At 39.7% G+C, this 16,258-nt stretch overlaps 2 protein-coding genes across 4 annotated transcripts in view; one reads left to right on the forward strand and one right to left on the reverse strand.

Moving 5' to 3' along the window:
- Positions 1–811: 811 nt before the first annotated feature.
- cry1b (cryptochrome circadian regulator 1b) lies at positions 812–9,321 on the reverse strand. Its single transcript, XM_063900342.1, has 11 exons — positions 8,611–9,321; positions 5,759–5,867; positions 5,259–5,401; positions 4,960–5,144; positions 4,757–4,845; positions 4,055–4,195; positions 3,620–3,931; positions 3,319–3,470; positions 2,766–2,968; positions 2,505–2,615; positions 812–2,091 (listed from the first exon to the last, which is right to left on the reverse strand). Exons 1-11 carry the CDS (start codon positions 8,766–8,768, stop codon positions 2,012–2,014), a joined length of 1,683 nt encoding a protein of 560 aa, XP_063756412.1. The 5' UTR covers positions 8,769–9,321; the 3' UTR covers positions 812–2,011.
- A 3,844-nt stretch (positions 9,322–13,165) lies between these two features.
- The window catches only part of btbd11b (BTB (POZ) domain containing 11b), a 69,327-nt gene continuing 66,234 nt past the window's right edge, over positions 13,166–16,258 (forward strand). Inside the window, exon 1 of one of the 3 annotated variants that reach the window (XM_063900310.1) lies at positions 13,166–14,269. In XM_063900310.1, the coding sequence (XP_063756380.1) occupies positions 13,417–14,269 (853 nt within the window). In that variant the 5' untranslated portion in view covers positions 13,166–13,416. The remainder of the gene's footprint in view (positions 14,270–16,258) is intronic. The other 2 variants (XM_063900294.1, XM_063900303.1) reach the window with 2 other exon arrangements.

The following is a 16,258-nucleotide window of genomic DNA, read 5'->3' on the forward strand; positions in this document are numbered from 1 at the left end:
TTTTTGAAAACTGTTCTTGTGCAAACTGTTTAGTAACGGTGAAAAGGCCAGTCTGAGGGCAAGGCAAGCCCCATAAAAAAATACTTCTTATAACAAATGTGAATATTTCTAACCACGAAAGCACAAAGGATTGTATTAAAACGTGATAAACCATTGGCAAACGTCTGGATTTTTAAAGGCTGCTTACGTATGGAAGTTGATTTTGGCAGTGATGTAATGTAACTAAGTACATTTACCTAAGTACTATATTCAAGAACAATTTTTTAGGGACTTTTATTTTACTTTAGCATTTACATTGCTACTTTGTATGTTATCCCACTACAATTCAGAGGTAAATTGTGTACTCTTACTCCACTACATTTATTTCGTATCTTCAGTTAGCCTACTTTGCACATTTGGATTAATACAAAAAACAACACTTAAACAATACTTTAGTTACACCTGGAGTAAAATTCACACGCTCTGGTACTTCTACGTTTACTTAAGTTTAAGATCTGAGTACTTCTTCCACCTTTGAAAAGGCCAGCCTGAGGGCAAACCAAGCCCCTTGAAAATAACTTATAATAACAGGTGTGAATATTTATTTAATGAACGCACAAAGGCAGGTAATAAAATGTGATAAGCCATTGGCAAAATTCTTTGTTGATACAGTAAAGGATGCTCAGTATGAAAGTTCATTTTGGCAATGAATTCAATGAAAATGAATTCATTAAACACATTTTTGGTTAAACATATAAAACAGGTTATGGTTTTCATAGAAAATGATACCATTGAGTTTTGAGTAACTATAATTATGACAAAAAAGTGTGAATGGGATTTAGAGGAATTCCTTTAATTAAAATAAGGGTAGATGTTTCCCCCATTAAAGCTTTTCTCTGAAGACACAATTATATAGATGTGCAGCGTGACAAATCTTTTCTAACTGCATAAAGGACAATGAGTACAAACTTGTTCATCACAAACCTTATGCAGGATTATCAGACTTTAAAAAGGCACAACAATACCTTAATTCTTGTTGAAAGAATGGTGTCAGTTAAAACAACTTTACAATTATAGTCCAAATAAAAGGATGAATCAATATTATATGACAATGTGTCATTTATTGCCATTCCAATACAGTTAGAATCTTTTCATTCTTTATACAAAAATAACATATTTACGATCACATGGGAGAAATTGAAACGCATATCCAGTGGATTTTTGTTTTCGTAACACATTATTTACAAAAGTTGTTGTAAAACCACACAACCAAATATATAAAGTTGGAAATAAAAATAATAAATATTAAAAACTGTCTGTTGGCATTTATAAAAGGCATTATTTATTGTCAAACCTGACAGAGAGGTTGTCATTTTCATTACTGTACATCTCATTTTAGTGTCCAGAGCTTGTACATTGTCAAATGTACATTTATGACATATTTATTCATTCTTTTCCTAATATTTCCCAATATTTAGGAAAGACACCACTGTATGTTACCCAGGTCAGATAAGCAACTCCAAATTGTGTTATAGGTTCCCATCATTTGAATGGGAATCAGATTTAGACATTTTTTTAAAGAAAAAGTAAAGGCCAAAGCCGCTAAAAGTTGAGCTCATTGTCTTGATGAACTTAGGCATGGATCACATTCACACAAGTTACAAAGTTTCATACAGAAGACCTCATGACCCAATTTCCCGCTCAACGCCCTACATCAGTCATGGGGGGGGCGGGGCATTGATGATAACGATCAACATTTAACATACTGTAGCAGAAGCTTGATGTGGATACTGTAGATCAAATGGTTTTGCATTTTACATCCCGCTGTTTCAGGGTTCTTTATCTTCAATTATAGTCTAAATGCCTTCCGCCTTTCCTTAGATTAATAACATGTCTTATTTGAAGATCATGATGGTCATCTATGGTTGTTAGTTACAGCTGCTGCTGTGTCAGCTGATAACAATGCATATAAAGATGATATCCAAAAGATCCAGAATGACTGGGGCTCCCTTTGTATTCAACCTTTTGCACACTATTTGCTCTGCTTTAACGATTTGGAGCCTCTATGTGGACCCTCTTCATGGCGCCTCTTTTCTGTGGTCTGTACTCTTTCTGCATTAAAACATGACACATAGAAAAAAAAGATTAAAGACACTCACATCGATACATTCACCAGTGAAGTGAATCTTTATCTATGAAGCGATTACTTTCTCAGCAAAGGGCATTTGATAGTTTATCAATATTCCTGGCTACTTCGGGAGAGGTTGGCAACGTACAATAATAAAAACCAAAATTCAATTACCAGTTTAAAAAAGGTCCAAAGCAAATCTGCATGGTATTGATAGCAAATGTATTATCACAGCTAGCCCAAGTCTACTGGGCACCTATTTAGGCCATAACTGTTATGACTTAAGTAAGTAACACTTTAGTATCTTGTCTGCATTGTAAAATCTTACATTTAAGTATGTATTAAATGAAAAAAAAGGTATTTTAACAATAGCAATATAACTATTCAAACTATATACCTGTTTGAGGGGATACTGTGTATGTTGAGAAGCCTCCTACACCGTGACTGCTTCCTGTGTTGACTCCTCCGACACCACTGTGGGGATTGGAAGGTATGGTTGCCAGCAGGCCTGCAAAGGGACAAAAGCATTACAATTACCCACAAGACAACACTTGTTCTTGAAAACAATACAGAAACATTGGCTCAGAATTTCTGGGCTTTTACGACAACAGGTCTCATAGGGAATTTGAGGTTATCAGTGTCTGGGTCATGTCCCTACCCAATCCTTTGTAGCTTGAAAGCTGCTGGTAAATTTGCTTCATCCGCTCTATGTTGATGCGGCTGGCCTCAGCATGGTTCACCATGGGCTTGGGGTAGTGGACTCCTACGATACACTTTGCAGCCTTCTGCACGTCCTCTGGGGCATTCCAGGGATCATAAATGTATTTGGCTGGAAAGCCCTTCAAGATGGGCAAATAACGCCTGAGAGCAGAGAAGAACATGATATAATTAAAATAGACTGATGAAGCATTCAACAGCAGAAACATGTTCCGTACATTAATGTCCAACCACAATTAATACGAAACTGATTTTTCTTTTTTCTTTGGCAATGTATTTGCATTACTGTTTAATTAAATAGTTCACATGATTGTGTTATGAGAGACCATGACAAATCAGCCTCCCATGAGGCTACAAATTAGTACAAACTAACAACGATGATTAATTTGCATGAGAGAATTACAGCAGGGGGCAAAACTACCCACAACACTGTGAGAATTTGAAAGGCCGGTTCTTTTATATTCATGTGATACAGATAAAGAGTACTGACTGACCTAATGTAGTCTCCATTGGGGTCTGTGCGTCGTCCAAATCCGACAGGGCAGTAGCAGTGGAAAAACTGCTGGAAAAATGAACTGCAAGAGAGCCACATCCAGCTGCCAGCATTCACACTCCAGTCGGCATCTATAAGCAACTCTTCAAACACCTGAACAAGAAACAGACAAAACTATTTTAATCAGAGCAACATCAGGACAGCAGCTAGGCACCTTCAGTTACTTTTCTTAATCCTAAAATCCTGGTGATTGATAGAAAGCATGCATATTAAATATTCAAATCCCTTTTCTCAGTTTTTACCTTCATGCCTTCCTCCCAGCTGACCCAGAGGTCTCCCCTGGAGAGGAAGCAGGCTACAGCGTGCCTCGCCAAATGATGGATCCAGCCTTCCTGTCTCAGCTGTGTCATGATGGCGTCTATCCAGGGGAAGCCTGTCTGCCCCTCTGCCCACTTAGCCAGCGCCTCTGGGTTTCGGTCCCAGGGGATCTGGACACACACAGGGTTTCCCTCCATCTTATCAAAGCAGGGGTTGTTCGTGGCAGATGTATAAAAGAACTCCCGCCACAACAGCTGGCCGTACAAGGAAAGTGGCGGTGTGCTGTTCTTCTTGACCTGAAACCACATATTCATAATGAAAAGCTGGAAATTTGAAAACAAAAGGCTGAAGGCAATCACATTTAAATGCCAGGGACAATTCTTTGTATTGTTTTATGTTTGATCTGTGGGCATTTGTACCTTCTTGTACAGGTCGGTAAGTCTGAAGTAGAAGAGTCGACAGGAGAGACATCCGAAGCGCAGGTAGGGGCTTAGTCCTGTGGGACTGGCCAGCAGGGAGTTGGCGTTCATACGCGGACGCTCAAAGTTTGCCACCCATGCCTGAAACAGAACGAAAGTCAGTCAGCTTTAAATTAAATATATTTTTAATCATCTTTGTTAACTGCCCTCTAAACCCATAAAATGGGAAATCTATTAACACTGCCATTCAATAAAGCCTTTTGTAACCAAACACTTCTGCCATTTTCCTACATAAAACAGACTTCATTTAAGTCTTTACTAAATGACCTAAAACTATTTGTTATCATCTTGGTTGATGTTGTGCATATAAACTCTGGAGTACTAGATATCACCGTTTATTTAGCACTGGGCAGCGTTCACCACCGCATTGATTGATTGATGGATGGATGGATGGATGGATGGATAAGATAGATAGATAGATAGATAGATATATATAGATTGATAGATAGAATTACTTTTTTTTCTTTTGCAGCTGAATATCTTTTTTACATCTACATTTCCCACACTTTCAGCTGTGTCATTGGAAAATATGAGTCTTGTGCTTACTTTAAGTCAGCAACATTTATTTTCAAAGTTTAACGATCTATCGCAAAATATTACACAATTTTTCTTCAGGTACAACGTAGTTAAAAGTGTTGTTACCTTCCTCTCCAGGTGGCGCTCCAGTCTCATGAGGGCTTCTGTTTCTCCACCTGGCCACACTGCTGTGGTCAAGCTCTCTGTTTCAAAACCTGAACCATTGAAATACAGGTATAGATTAAAAAACAGTTTCTGTGACTGTGATACTGTATGCCTTAACATTAAGTCCACCACAGTTAAAGTGTTCATGCTCACAAAAAACTTACCAAGCTCTTCTAGGGAGGGCACCCCAAACTTCTCATTATGCTCTTCGCTGATGGGTGTGGCACATTCTTTAATAACCTCTGACGTGATGGTCTCTGCCGGCAGCTCCACAGCATCCATACGGTTGATGAGGGCCTGGAAGCGCTTGTAGGTGAGGGGAGATTGACCCTCATTCAGTTCTATGATCCTGGTGGAAAGAACAATGAAGAAGGAAATCAACAACAAATCTCCACACAGATCGTTTCAAAAAGGCTCATTGAAATAGAATGATTGATTTAATGATTACTATATAATGACTCACTTGTCCAGATTGTACAAGGTGTGAGCGGTCCGCACCATGACCTCTACCCCAGCCTCACTGGCTAGTTTTTGGATGGCAGCATCACGCTCCTTGCCAAACGGCTCCGAGTCATATTCATAAGATAAACGGTTAATCTGCCATTCCTGAGAAACAAAGGCACACACATGAATAAATATTTAATGTACACATGTTTTTTCTGTAATGGAATGCATGTAAAATATAGAGTAAAAGAGTGAAAAAGACCAATGTTTATGGTAAATCGGATTTGTCCTTGCATTCACAGATCTATTCAGGTGTTTACAGATTTTTCTCCACGTTTCCAAATCTCATTATACTTGCTAATCTAACAAAGATATGGAAGTCTTTAAAAATATGATTATTATGTTACAGTTAATTTTGGCACCAGAAGAAGAAAAATATATACTTTATTAATCCCTTGAAGGGAAATTTCTTTCTAAGTATATAAGAATAAATCCTCTACTTTGTTCCATCACGAATACCTTAAAAATCCTTGGGAAGACATCTGTGGGCTGGCCTCTGATGACAAACAAGCGGGAGTTGATTTTTCGCAGGCCTGCATCCAAGTCCTCTAAGCACTGCAACAAAAACCTGGAAGCAGACAAGACAGATTGGGATCATGTTATTGATTACACAGCGGAGATTACCACCTAAAAGAAACCACAGTTCCACAAAATGCAATTAAGCGTTCACTGATCGCAGATAGATGTAGCTCATCTGGTCAGGACGTGAGGGGGGTCTACACCACCAGTGCTGACACAAGCAGGTATATGTGTGTGTGTGTGTGTGTGTGTGTGTGTGTGTGTGTGTGTGTGTGTGTGTGTGTGTGTGTGTGTGTGTGTGTGTGTGTGTGTGTGCAGACACTCAGTATTGTACTAAAGATAAAGATAGTTGGATACTACTGTTGCTTAAGTTATAGCCATTCTGTGGAGCTATTAGAATGCATTACAGAAAGCTACTGGATTAACCCCACCTCAACAATTTAGAGAAAGAATCCTCATCAAATTACTTAATTTAAAAACTAAAAATTGAAAGACTTAGTAAATGATCACACATAAAATATCTCTTATGAATGAAGAGTGAGAAAGGAAAGATTCAAGCATGTGAACAGGGAGCCCTCTTCTGGTGAAATTATTTTACACACATGCTGCCATTCACTTTTAATAGGTTACCAAAAGGCAGACAACTGCACTTAACATCACAGTGAATGTGCCGCCTATAAATTAGGGAACTTATTTAACATTTATGACAGTAAACGGCAAGAAGCATAAACGTGTTTTCAGGTATATGCTTAATGTTCTAGTGTTTAAATAAAACATATTTTCTTTGTTACTCAAAACAGATATATCCTCATATGATTTCTGCATAGTGGATGAAACCCACCATTACACTGGACCAACTTCACTGCACCTTTATTTGCCGCATTATTGATATTGGACGTATCATTGTTTTATCAATAGACCACTTTCTTTGCATTGATGTGGCAGAGATGTATTATGAATTATTTAAAGTCTCATACAAACCACGGATTTGTACAAACATCTGCCTTTTTAAAAAAATGGTATGGTCTCTGAAGGCTTATAGTTTGGTATGAAAAAAGGCAAAATAATGAGAACGTATTCTCTCACACACAAATGGTAGCTTGAAGTGCCAGTGTCCTTGACAAACTAAAGCCTTGGATGAAAAGAAGAACTATAAAGTGGTGAAATGGGGTCTCTGGTGAGTGTCTGTTAGATGTGGGTCAACATAGTGTGATTATGCAATGAGCATTACAACACACTCACCCACTTGTTATACCTCCATTCAGGCCTGAGCAGCTGACTTTGTAAGTGAAAATGTATTGTCATCATGAACAGGCACGCTCACCTTTTTAAAATAAAAATAGGTTTGAAATATTTTGCAAAGGAGTGCTTACGTAGTCAGTTGGTTGTAATCTACAACCCCACCACTAGATGTCATGAAATCCTACAAACTGCTTTCTTAACTGTACAGTGGTGCATATGAGGCCAATGATATCATGTGAGGTTCAAATATCAGCAGAGAAAATAATCAGGGACAATGTCACACTTTTTAAAAATATTCACTGATTATACACATTAAATATATTTGAGCAACTAGAATAGCTTCTTTTCCGCAAGTTACTCCTGGGTAGCTAACTATTATGCTAAGGAAAATATCCAAAAAGAAAACAGTCCAAGGAAGATGCAATGATTGGCTCGCTTCGAACAGGGTACAACTAACACCCGCTGTAAACAAAATGTAAATGTAAATGCTGGAACGACTAATACGAAAACACACACTCCAAAAAATGTTAACATTCTATATTTTTTTACTTTTCAATTACCTCTTCAGTGATATAAATATAAATGTATCAATCAAAAAAGTAATAGATGGTTAGGTTTTGACTTTTACCTAAGATGATTTGGAAATGGCCTGGGTTGTGTTCACAGACAACATAATATGGGGTATGAACTGTTGCCAGTTTCGTTGTGATACAACCCCACGCCACAGCTGAGCAGTTACAAAAAAGCCTGTTAGGTCTGTTATAATTTGAGAAGAGGCCAAACTGATTGCAAGTCAAGTTACTGTTACAAGGCTCATTAGAAACCATTGCTCCTTTTTGTATCCTTTGGGGAAAACATGCTTGAATGTTGTGTGCTACTCAGGGGGAGTGGCAACGTCCACATGGCAACATCTTTGTAAACACCTGGTGAAACATGGGCTGTATCCAAAGCATTTAAATACACACTTTATAGAGCTATAGTATATTGAGTGTCTCTAGCATTTTTTTTGCTGTTCAAATTATCAACACATAATTATATCTTAGTGGGTTTAGATTTGGTATAAGTGTGACAAAATAATTACTGATAACACAATTGGTGCTAATCATGGGTTAAGGATGCCCTGAATTATGAAACACAGTGAAATGTAAGTATAGTAGTGTTAACAATTCCCTACATATTAAAAAGCTTTTGGAAGCACAGAGTTACAGGTGCATACATAAAGTGATCAAGAGTTTTCCTTAAGTAAGTTCTAGATATATTAACAATTAAGGGGTATAACACATTTAAAGTGTGTATGTAATATCTTTCACTTTAGTTAGACATTTAATTATAAGATATTGTAAAGGGATATACAAAAATGCTGTGTTGAATTTAACAAAAGTTAAATATTTGGACAGACAGGGAGGTCAGTGTAGGGAAGATATCCTACTGTATGGGTTTAATTAGGGTCCACTAAATGTTGGGCTGAGCTGAGCAATGATACGTCAACTGTTAAACCCTCCCCCATGACTCCCCCCACAAATATGTATAACTTCCGGTCCCACCCTTACCTCCACCTGTTGATGCCCACATTGGAGGACCCTGCGAACCAGGGGTCCAGGATGTAAACACAGCGCAGCGTGTCCGCATCCCGGATAGAGTCCCTTAGAGACGGGTTGTCGTGTAGCCGCAGCCCCTTCCTGAACCAGTGGATGGTGTTGACCACCATGTTGCCTGCCTTCTCTTATTTTTCCGGGCGGGGTTGGAAAGATGGGATGTGTTTTCCAATTACAAACAAGTGACACCCTGTTACGTTGTTTTCTTAGCGAAAGTGTAAATTTACATCCGAGGGTGAAATACGCTTCGGCCAGTAGCTTCAGAGAGTCTGAGTTAATGGTTTGTCCCACCTTGCTCCATGAATGTATCCACTGAGTTGAGTCTCCTGACAGAAGGCTGCATGTGGAACAGCAGGTACAACGGCAGACGTGAGAAAAACAAAACAAGCTTGTCTCGATTAATAGAAACGATCAAGTGAAGACATTTGACTAAAGTGCGTTCCAAGAAGAAGAAAAAAAAAATCAGTCTGCAGCGACGTTTATAACGAGGGGAGGATAATGTACACAATACTAGCTCAAAGACAGCACAGACACGCAAATCATTCCGGTTTGTTACCGCACCCTTACTCACTTACACGTGAAAATGATATATCAATTGTTACGCTTGGCAAATCCGTCTCACATGCAAGCCCTTCAAGTTTCTGTATCAACATGGACCACAGGAGTACGCACTACGCAGGGAGGAATGGAGGGCTCTGATTGGTCAGAATCATCCCTTATGCAACCATTACTCTGTCACGTTTACATAATGTGCTTTCTTATCACGTCATCTGCGGCTGTTTTGTGTTATGTTAGTATTCAGTCGTATTATCTCTATTATCGTGAAAGGGTTCACTTCTGAAAATCATACTTGCACATAACCGGTTAAAGTTTCTGATAAAAACATGTTATTGGAGGTTTTTGGTTGTGTTACATGATTGACCTAGAATTGAGTACCCGGATGTGCACATGCAGCTCGGGGAGCCCTGGCTCGAATTAGGTGCGCTCGATTTATGACAGGGACTGCACCGCTAAAACTGCCACTGGGCGTTTGGTCGAGCAAAGCCAACCCCACCTACTATCAGCACTTTATAGTCTGAAGTCAATGTGAGCCACGTTCAGTTACATAAAAGATGTAATCTTCGTTATAAAACAGCTGATCCCATTAGTGGTATTCGTTTGAAATCAGATTAAAGCCTGTAACAAGGGGTGAAAATGACAGTCAAAGACAAAGTCTTACCTCAAATTTAGATGTTGTAGTCTATTTAAGGAATTTAAGGCATGCCAAATCCCACAGAAGACAGTATAACGGATACAAATCAACACTTTATATTGATTATGTTACATTGTGTCATATTTATTGAATGTGTGTATGGGAATGAGTTATTGACAAAAGTAGGCTATGTCATTATTAGACATAACCCTACTTTATTTTGAATGTTGTTCTCACAGCCCTGAAATAAACAACGCTACAGTGCATGGACCAGTAAGTATAACAAAGATAGATGTTGTAATCATCAATATATTATTTTAAAAATAGTTTAATCTGTCCCTTCTGTTTTTTATTACACAGAAATGCCACTGTAAGAGGAAAGAGGAATGTGCTGTTCTGTAGTGAGAGGAACATCACTCTGCCTGCCGAGGCTGTGGACAGTACATTAAACATTTAAAGTAAGTACAGGCTTATTAACTTGCTCTGAGTATTGCATCAATTATGTTGCTGTTGTAGTCATATAGAAAAGCCCACTAGAGAAACAGATCAGCATTGTTTTAAACAGCTGTGACTCCGGCACTAAAAACGTCAGTGAATTATCTACTGCAGCTTTCCAACATAAACACAATGTCTTTTTGAGATGCACCAGAAGCTGTGGACTCGTATTCCCAGACACTTTTAGGGAGGTTTGAACTAGATGTGCCTCTAAACCCACAACAACTTTTAGTTTACCCTGCTTTTAAACATCACATTGTCAAAAAGGTTGGCTAAGGCCATCTTCCTAAAGAGGAAGGGAGTAGGGGAGGTGGAGCACAATACTGCTGTGGATCAGCCTCTGGGTTTGTGCTGACAGGGCCATCAGTTTACTCTGGTCTTCGCTGAATACATTTTTATTTTGATAGCTTATGCCAACGACTTGGTCACAGCAAGTTTCCCCATGACTAGGTTATTGAAGTATGTTGTGCGAAATTACTTATGCAATGCATGTAGCTTTGTAATTGGACACTAGATGGCAGTCTTAGCCAGGATTGTCTTGAAATGCCAGCAATCATGTTTAAACATTTTCCCTAACTTTGATTTGAATTTTGCTTTTTTACTTTCAAGAGCAATGGGGTTTATTTATCCCTCCTATTAAATATGGATTTTTAAAAAAAGTATGGTAGTTATATTTTATAATTTTATTCAGATAGAGCAGTCCTAGCTTTGACTCCATAACATTAACAGAAGGTTGAGGCTGTACTGTCAAGAATGTATTTGGTCAATGCCTCTTACATTACAGTTATCACTAGGAAGGTGTAGCTATTAAATAGATGTAAATATGACTTCATTATAATTTAGCAGAACACCATTTCATATGAAACGAGACTAATTATAGAGCCATATTATCCACTTGGTGCGAATAGGGGCCTTTTGAGATAAATGTAATTGCTAACATGCTAATAATGACATGCTCATATTAAGCAGGTAGCCTATAATGTCTGCCATGTTTACCATTATGTGTAGGATGATAGCATGCTGACATAATACACCTTAATAACCAAGTGCTGCTTGGACTGGTATTAATTGGTTTTGCTGTTATTTGGTCATAAAACCGAAATATTACACACATTCATCAAATTCTGTATAATTTTTGGGCAATCTATCTAATAGCTGCTGAGCTATTTCAGTCTGAACCAAATTTGTGTGTGGGCTAACTAGTTGACCATAAGAACAAATTTAGCCAATACCACACCGAAAGCCATGCTGATAGCATGGTTCAAAAACAGGTCGCCTGGTGCTGTGTCTTTGGCTGGATTTGACTTTAACTACAAAAAAAGGATTTGGGCTCAAAATCACCCTTTTTTCAATTTCCTTTTTATATTTAAAATTATACCCCTTCAAATATGCTGCACCTTCCAAATAAAAACTGTTTCTCGGGTGAAAAGGCTAATTTGCACCCAACCCACACATGTAATTGTATTAAATTATCCTCTAGGCTTATTATAGCCCTTCAATATCCGCTTTATAACCCAACTAAGGTTTTTCCAATGTACAATAATTGATTCGCCGACATTCATATCCTTTTTTTCCCATCAGAGGATAGAGCGGCTGAGGTTACAGACGTAAATCACATGATTAAAACAAATCAATTCATCTGAACCTAAGAAATAAAACAGGATTACCTTAACTGTTCTGAAGCTCATTCTCTACCATTTTCCGTATTGTTTTTTCCCATTCTTATTTCATTGAAATAATTATACTAAAATATCAATTTATTCCTGACCTATACAACACCAGAACCCTGCAGCTTAAGCAGCTGAATCAATGAGTCAAAAACTCTTCTTTAACATAAGTCTACCCCCAGTGAGGATTAAACTATTTCAGTTTTCTATTGAACTTTAATACTGAAGTTTTACTGCTCAACACCAGGGTTCACTGTTGCGCCAGGGAGATATCCACCAAGTCAATTGAAGTAGCAACATCCTCACAGTACCTCAGATGACAAACAGCCACAGTCCCTCAGATCAGTGGGCAATCTCCAGTTCGTGGAGCTTGTTTGATTACTTTCAGCCCGTAGACATTTTTCAGCTATTTGCTCTGAACAGGTTGTGTAAGTATAACAGTATGACTGCACTTATTTTCAGTAAATTAAACCCAAACCAAATACCTCACCCTTGTTATTGTTGAGGACTAAGGAATATTGTTTTGATATTTTAAATTGTTGCACATGCATCCATCATAGCTTTTATTTAAGGAGTACTGTGGGATTCCCAAGAATCTTCTTCTCAAAAGCCAGAGCTTAAATGGTTTTGGGGTAAATAACTAAATGGCTTTGTTAAACCCTGTGAGTGATCCAAGCGAATGCCCTTGAAAGTAATTCAGATCTTTTTCAATGAGTTCTCCTCCTGAGGAACAGAGAAGGATACATTATGCATGCAATCTATTATTAATGGTCTTGAGTCATGTTACGATCAGACGTGGGCCCTCAGAAATTATCTGAAAAGCCTAAACCCCTAGAGGACATGTCCCCTAAACATGATTATATAAAAGCAGCTATACTTACATTATGTGATTTATTATTTACAGCGGTTTCCTTTGTCCATTGTACTTTTACATGGCAGGATTTCTGCGTTTATTAAATTCTAAAGTTTTGAGAAACTTTACAAAAGTATGCTTTACAACAGAAATATCAATGTGCTCACTGTGTACGTTACACTTTGTTCATTACTTTTTCTACCAAGAAACCTCCTCATGGACTACATCAGTGGCTTTTATTGATCCTCTAAAGCGATCCAATTAAAACTCTTTGCTGCTTCCTCCCGATAGTCCATTGGCTGACAACTGTTCTCGGGTCTCCACGGCCCCGCCTCCATCTGTCAGGCACTGCGCTGCAACAGCACTGTGACTGTTGATGCACTGGCGTGAGATACTACTCTAACTTTATACGACCGACTTGGATAGACTTTTACTAAAAACAGAACAATATTTAACAGCAGGGCTCGTTCAAGACGCGTGCGTATCCAAACTCCACCGTCTTGGATATTTCCCTCCACTTTCCCAAGCCCTCTTTTGCAGTATGAAGTGCAGTTATGGCAAGGAGTAGCAAGTCAGTATCGAGGACCCTGGAGGATTTGACGCTAGACTCGGGTTATGGTGGAGCCGCTGACTCCTTCAGGTCTTCCAGTGCGTCGCTGTGCTGTTCAGAGGCACATGGAGGGAATCACTGGCATTTAACCGACTCGATGCACAGTCGACACAACAGTCTGGACACTGTTAACACGGTCTTGGTTGAAGACGCCGAGATCCTGGAGAGCACCGGGCAGTGCGCTAAACTACCCGAGCTTGAGGATGTGCCGTGGAGCCTCGGGGAAGTGGCGAGCGCACTATGCAGGGACAAGGAGATGACCCTGCCGACCCCCCCGCAGGACGTCCTGCTCAGGCTTTCGGTGCTGGTCAGCCGGGCCCTGGTCAGGGTCGCAAAGGAGTCGCAGCGCCTGAGTTTGCGCTACGCCAAATGCACCAAATACGAGATCCAAAGTGCCATAAAGATCGTCCTGTCATGGAGCGTGTCGATGAGCTGCATCAGCGCGGCCCTCAGTGCCTTGTCCCTGTACAACATGAGCACGGAGGATGATAAGTTCAGCCGCGGTAAGTCGGTGCGCTGCGGACTCATCTTCAACGTGGGGAAGTTTTTCAGGTGGATGGTGGACAGCAGGATCGCGGTCAGGATCCACGAGCACGCGGCTATCTACCTGGCTGCGTGCATGGAGAGTCTCTTTCGCGAGGTGTATTCGCGGGTGCTGCGCAGCGCGCTGCTGGAGCGGGATAACGGGATCCCCAAGTTTACTGTGGAAACCCTGGACCAGGCCGTCAACACTGACGCAGAGTTATGGGGGTCTCTGCAGCCCTGGCAACATCTGATCTGTGGGAAAAATGCAAGTGGTGAGTTGTAAACACTGTCAGGAACATGCAACAGGGTCCTGGTCCACTTCAAATTCACACCACACACATATAGATACATTCCTATGCGTAATTTGTCACCTGTAGACTTCCCCCGGCTTACAGTAGATGATTGCATCAGTATAATAAGGTACATATTCTTTAATGGATTTACTCCAAGCATCCACATATTAAAATAGGTGACTGATCCAGAATTTATATAAAACACATCCTTCAGATTCTTGGTGCCAGATCTAATAAGAAAAGGTTATATGCCACCATCAGTCAATCTCTCTCTGTTGCTGTGGAACTGTGAACTTTACCTCAAAGACATCAGTGAAAGAGCATTTCTGCAGTTAAAGCGAGCTGCAGAGGCTGCAGGCAGGTGATGACTGGCTGGATGTGAGAGAGTTTTCCTCTTAAGGCCAGATTGCCTCCTCCGTCTTCTGTGCAGTGTTACATTGCAGACGTTATTCTTGGATATTCTCCTTATAGTGTATGTCACTGTTTTGTTAATGCACAAAAGCAGGGTCTGATTTCCCCAAGCTTAGTGCCTCACTTTGAGAGCTTTCAAGGGCTCTCCCTGTTGATTTTCCTACAATAATGCCCTGCAGAGGTGTGTTTTATTATTTTTCACATAGAGAGGAGGGAGCACTTCATCCCTGTTTGCACTTGCTGATTCTGGTACACAAACAAAACCTTGCATTTAGTTTTTCTCAATCACTCTCCAAGTGTTTGGAAATACTCATTGGAGTGGTCAAAGCAACTGTGATTCTATTCAGACTTCAGTGCTGCTTAAACAGCAATACATCACAAACCACTCAAACACATGCTTGCCCTTGTTTTGATGGACGTTGTAAAAGTGCTGCTGTGGCTCCTCTTGCAACAGGTTTACGTAATGAAAGGCCTTGGGGGGACCTATGTGCTGTCATGCATTATGCAGACTGATGTGAATTAAACTGAGTTCTAGAGTGAGGGGGAGAAAGAGAGACAGACAGGCACACAGAGAAACTTAGAGACTCTGTGACTGTATTGATGAATCACTAACACAAGCCTGGCATTATGAGAAGAGCACTTTAATTTCACTGTACTTTGCTGTTTTAAAGGTACAGTCATTCATTTGTTAAATATTTATCTTAACATATTTACCCGTTTGTCCATGATTTTAAGGCATTAGCTGCACAGTTTGAATCATGTTGTTCATTCCTATTAATGACAGCATACAGTATTATTATGTATATCTACACTATACATTGCATACATCCATATGCTGTTCAGAGACTGCAGTAAATGTCAGAGTTTACAGTATGAGTGTTTACTGTACATTATTGAATGTCAATATTCAGCCAGTCTGGACACTCCACTTGGCATGCAGCAAGCCTCCAGCTGTACAAAAAGGTGTGGTGCATGTTCAGTGGTGCATTGGACCGATGAATAGGATGAGATCCAAGAAAAATATCTGGAGCTTGTGGGAATATTGATGTGAGGCCTAAGACTTGGAAGTGTTTGAGTGGCTGAAGCCTATGGTGTTGTTCAGTGTGTGTGTGTAATGTAAAGAGAGCTTTATAGTGCCTTTTACTCATTGTCTTGGTTTTCTGGCACACAATTCTGGTTAACTCTCACTGTTTTTTAAAACTTTATATCACTGCCCATTAGCAAATCCTTAGCAACCTGCTATTTTACCAGCTTGTTATGTCTATGAAGAGTTGGTGGAAACAAGCAGAAGGGAGATAATATTAGACAAGTTTTTGCCAGATATACTGCATGTATAAATAGAAACGTTATGTGAATAGGTTAGCAGTATCAACTTAAGAAGTTGTCAGAGTTGTGTTTACAGCTGATTTTTGCTGTCCCCAAGTGGCAAAAAATGCACAGAATGTTTAACAGATACAATATTTTGCAGATCCTTGTACAATAAGCATCCGTCCATCCATCCATCCATCTTCTCCCGCTTTTCCGTCAGGGTCGCGGAGGTAACAGCTCCAGCAGAGA

This window comes from Eleginops maclovinus, chromosome 2, assembly GCF_036324505.1.
Source record: "Eleginops maclovinus isolate JMC-PN-2008 ecotype Puerto Natales chromosome 2, JC_Emac_rtc_rv5, whole genome shotgun sequence".
NCBI lineage: Eukaryota > Metazoa > Chordata > Actinopteri > Perciformes > Eleginopidae > Eleginops > Eleginops maclovinus.

Coding starts and splice junctions, on each gene's coding strand:
- cry1b (XM_063900342.1), bottom strand. CDS start 8,768: ATGGTGGTCAACACCATCCACTGGTTCAGGAAGGGGCTGCGGCTACAC. Junction 5,868..8,610: donor GTGGGCATCAACAGGTGGAG/GTAAGGGTGGGA, acceptor GTCTGCTTCCAG/GTTTTTGTTGCAGTGCTTAG. Junction 4,196..4,756: donor AGCGCCACCTGGAGAGGAAG/GTAACAACACTT, acceptor GTTCTGTTTCAG/GCATGGGTGGCAAACTTTGA.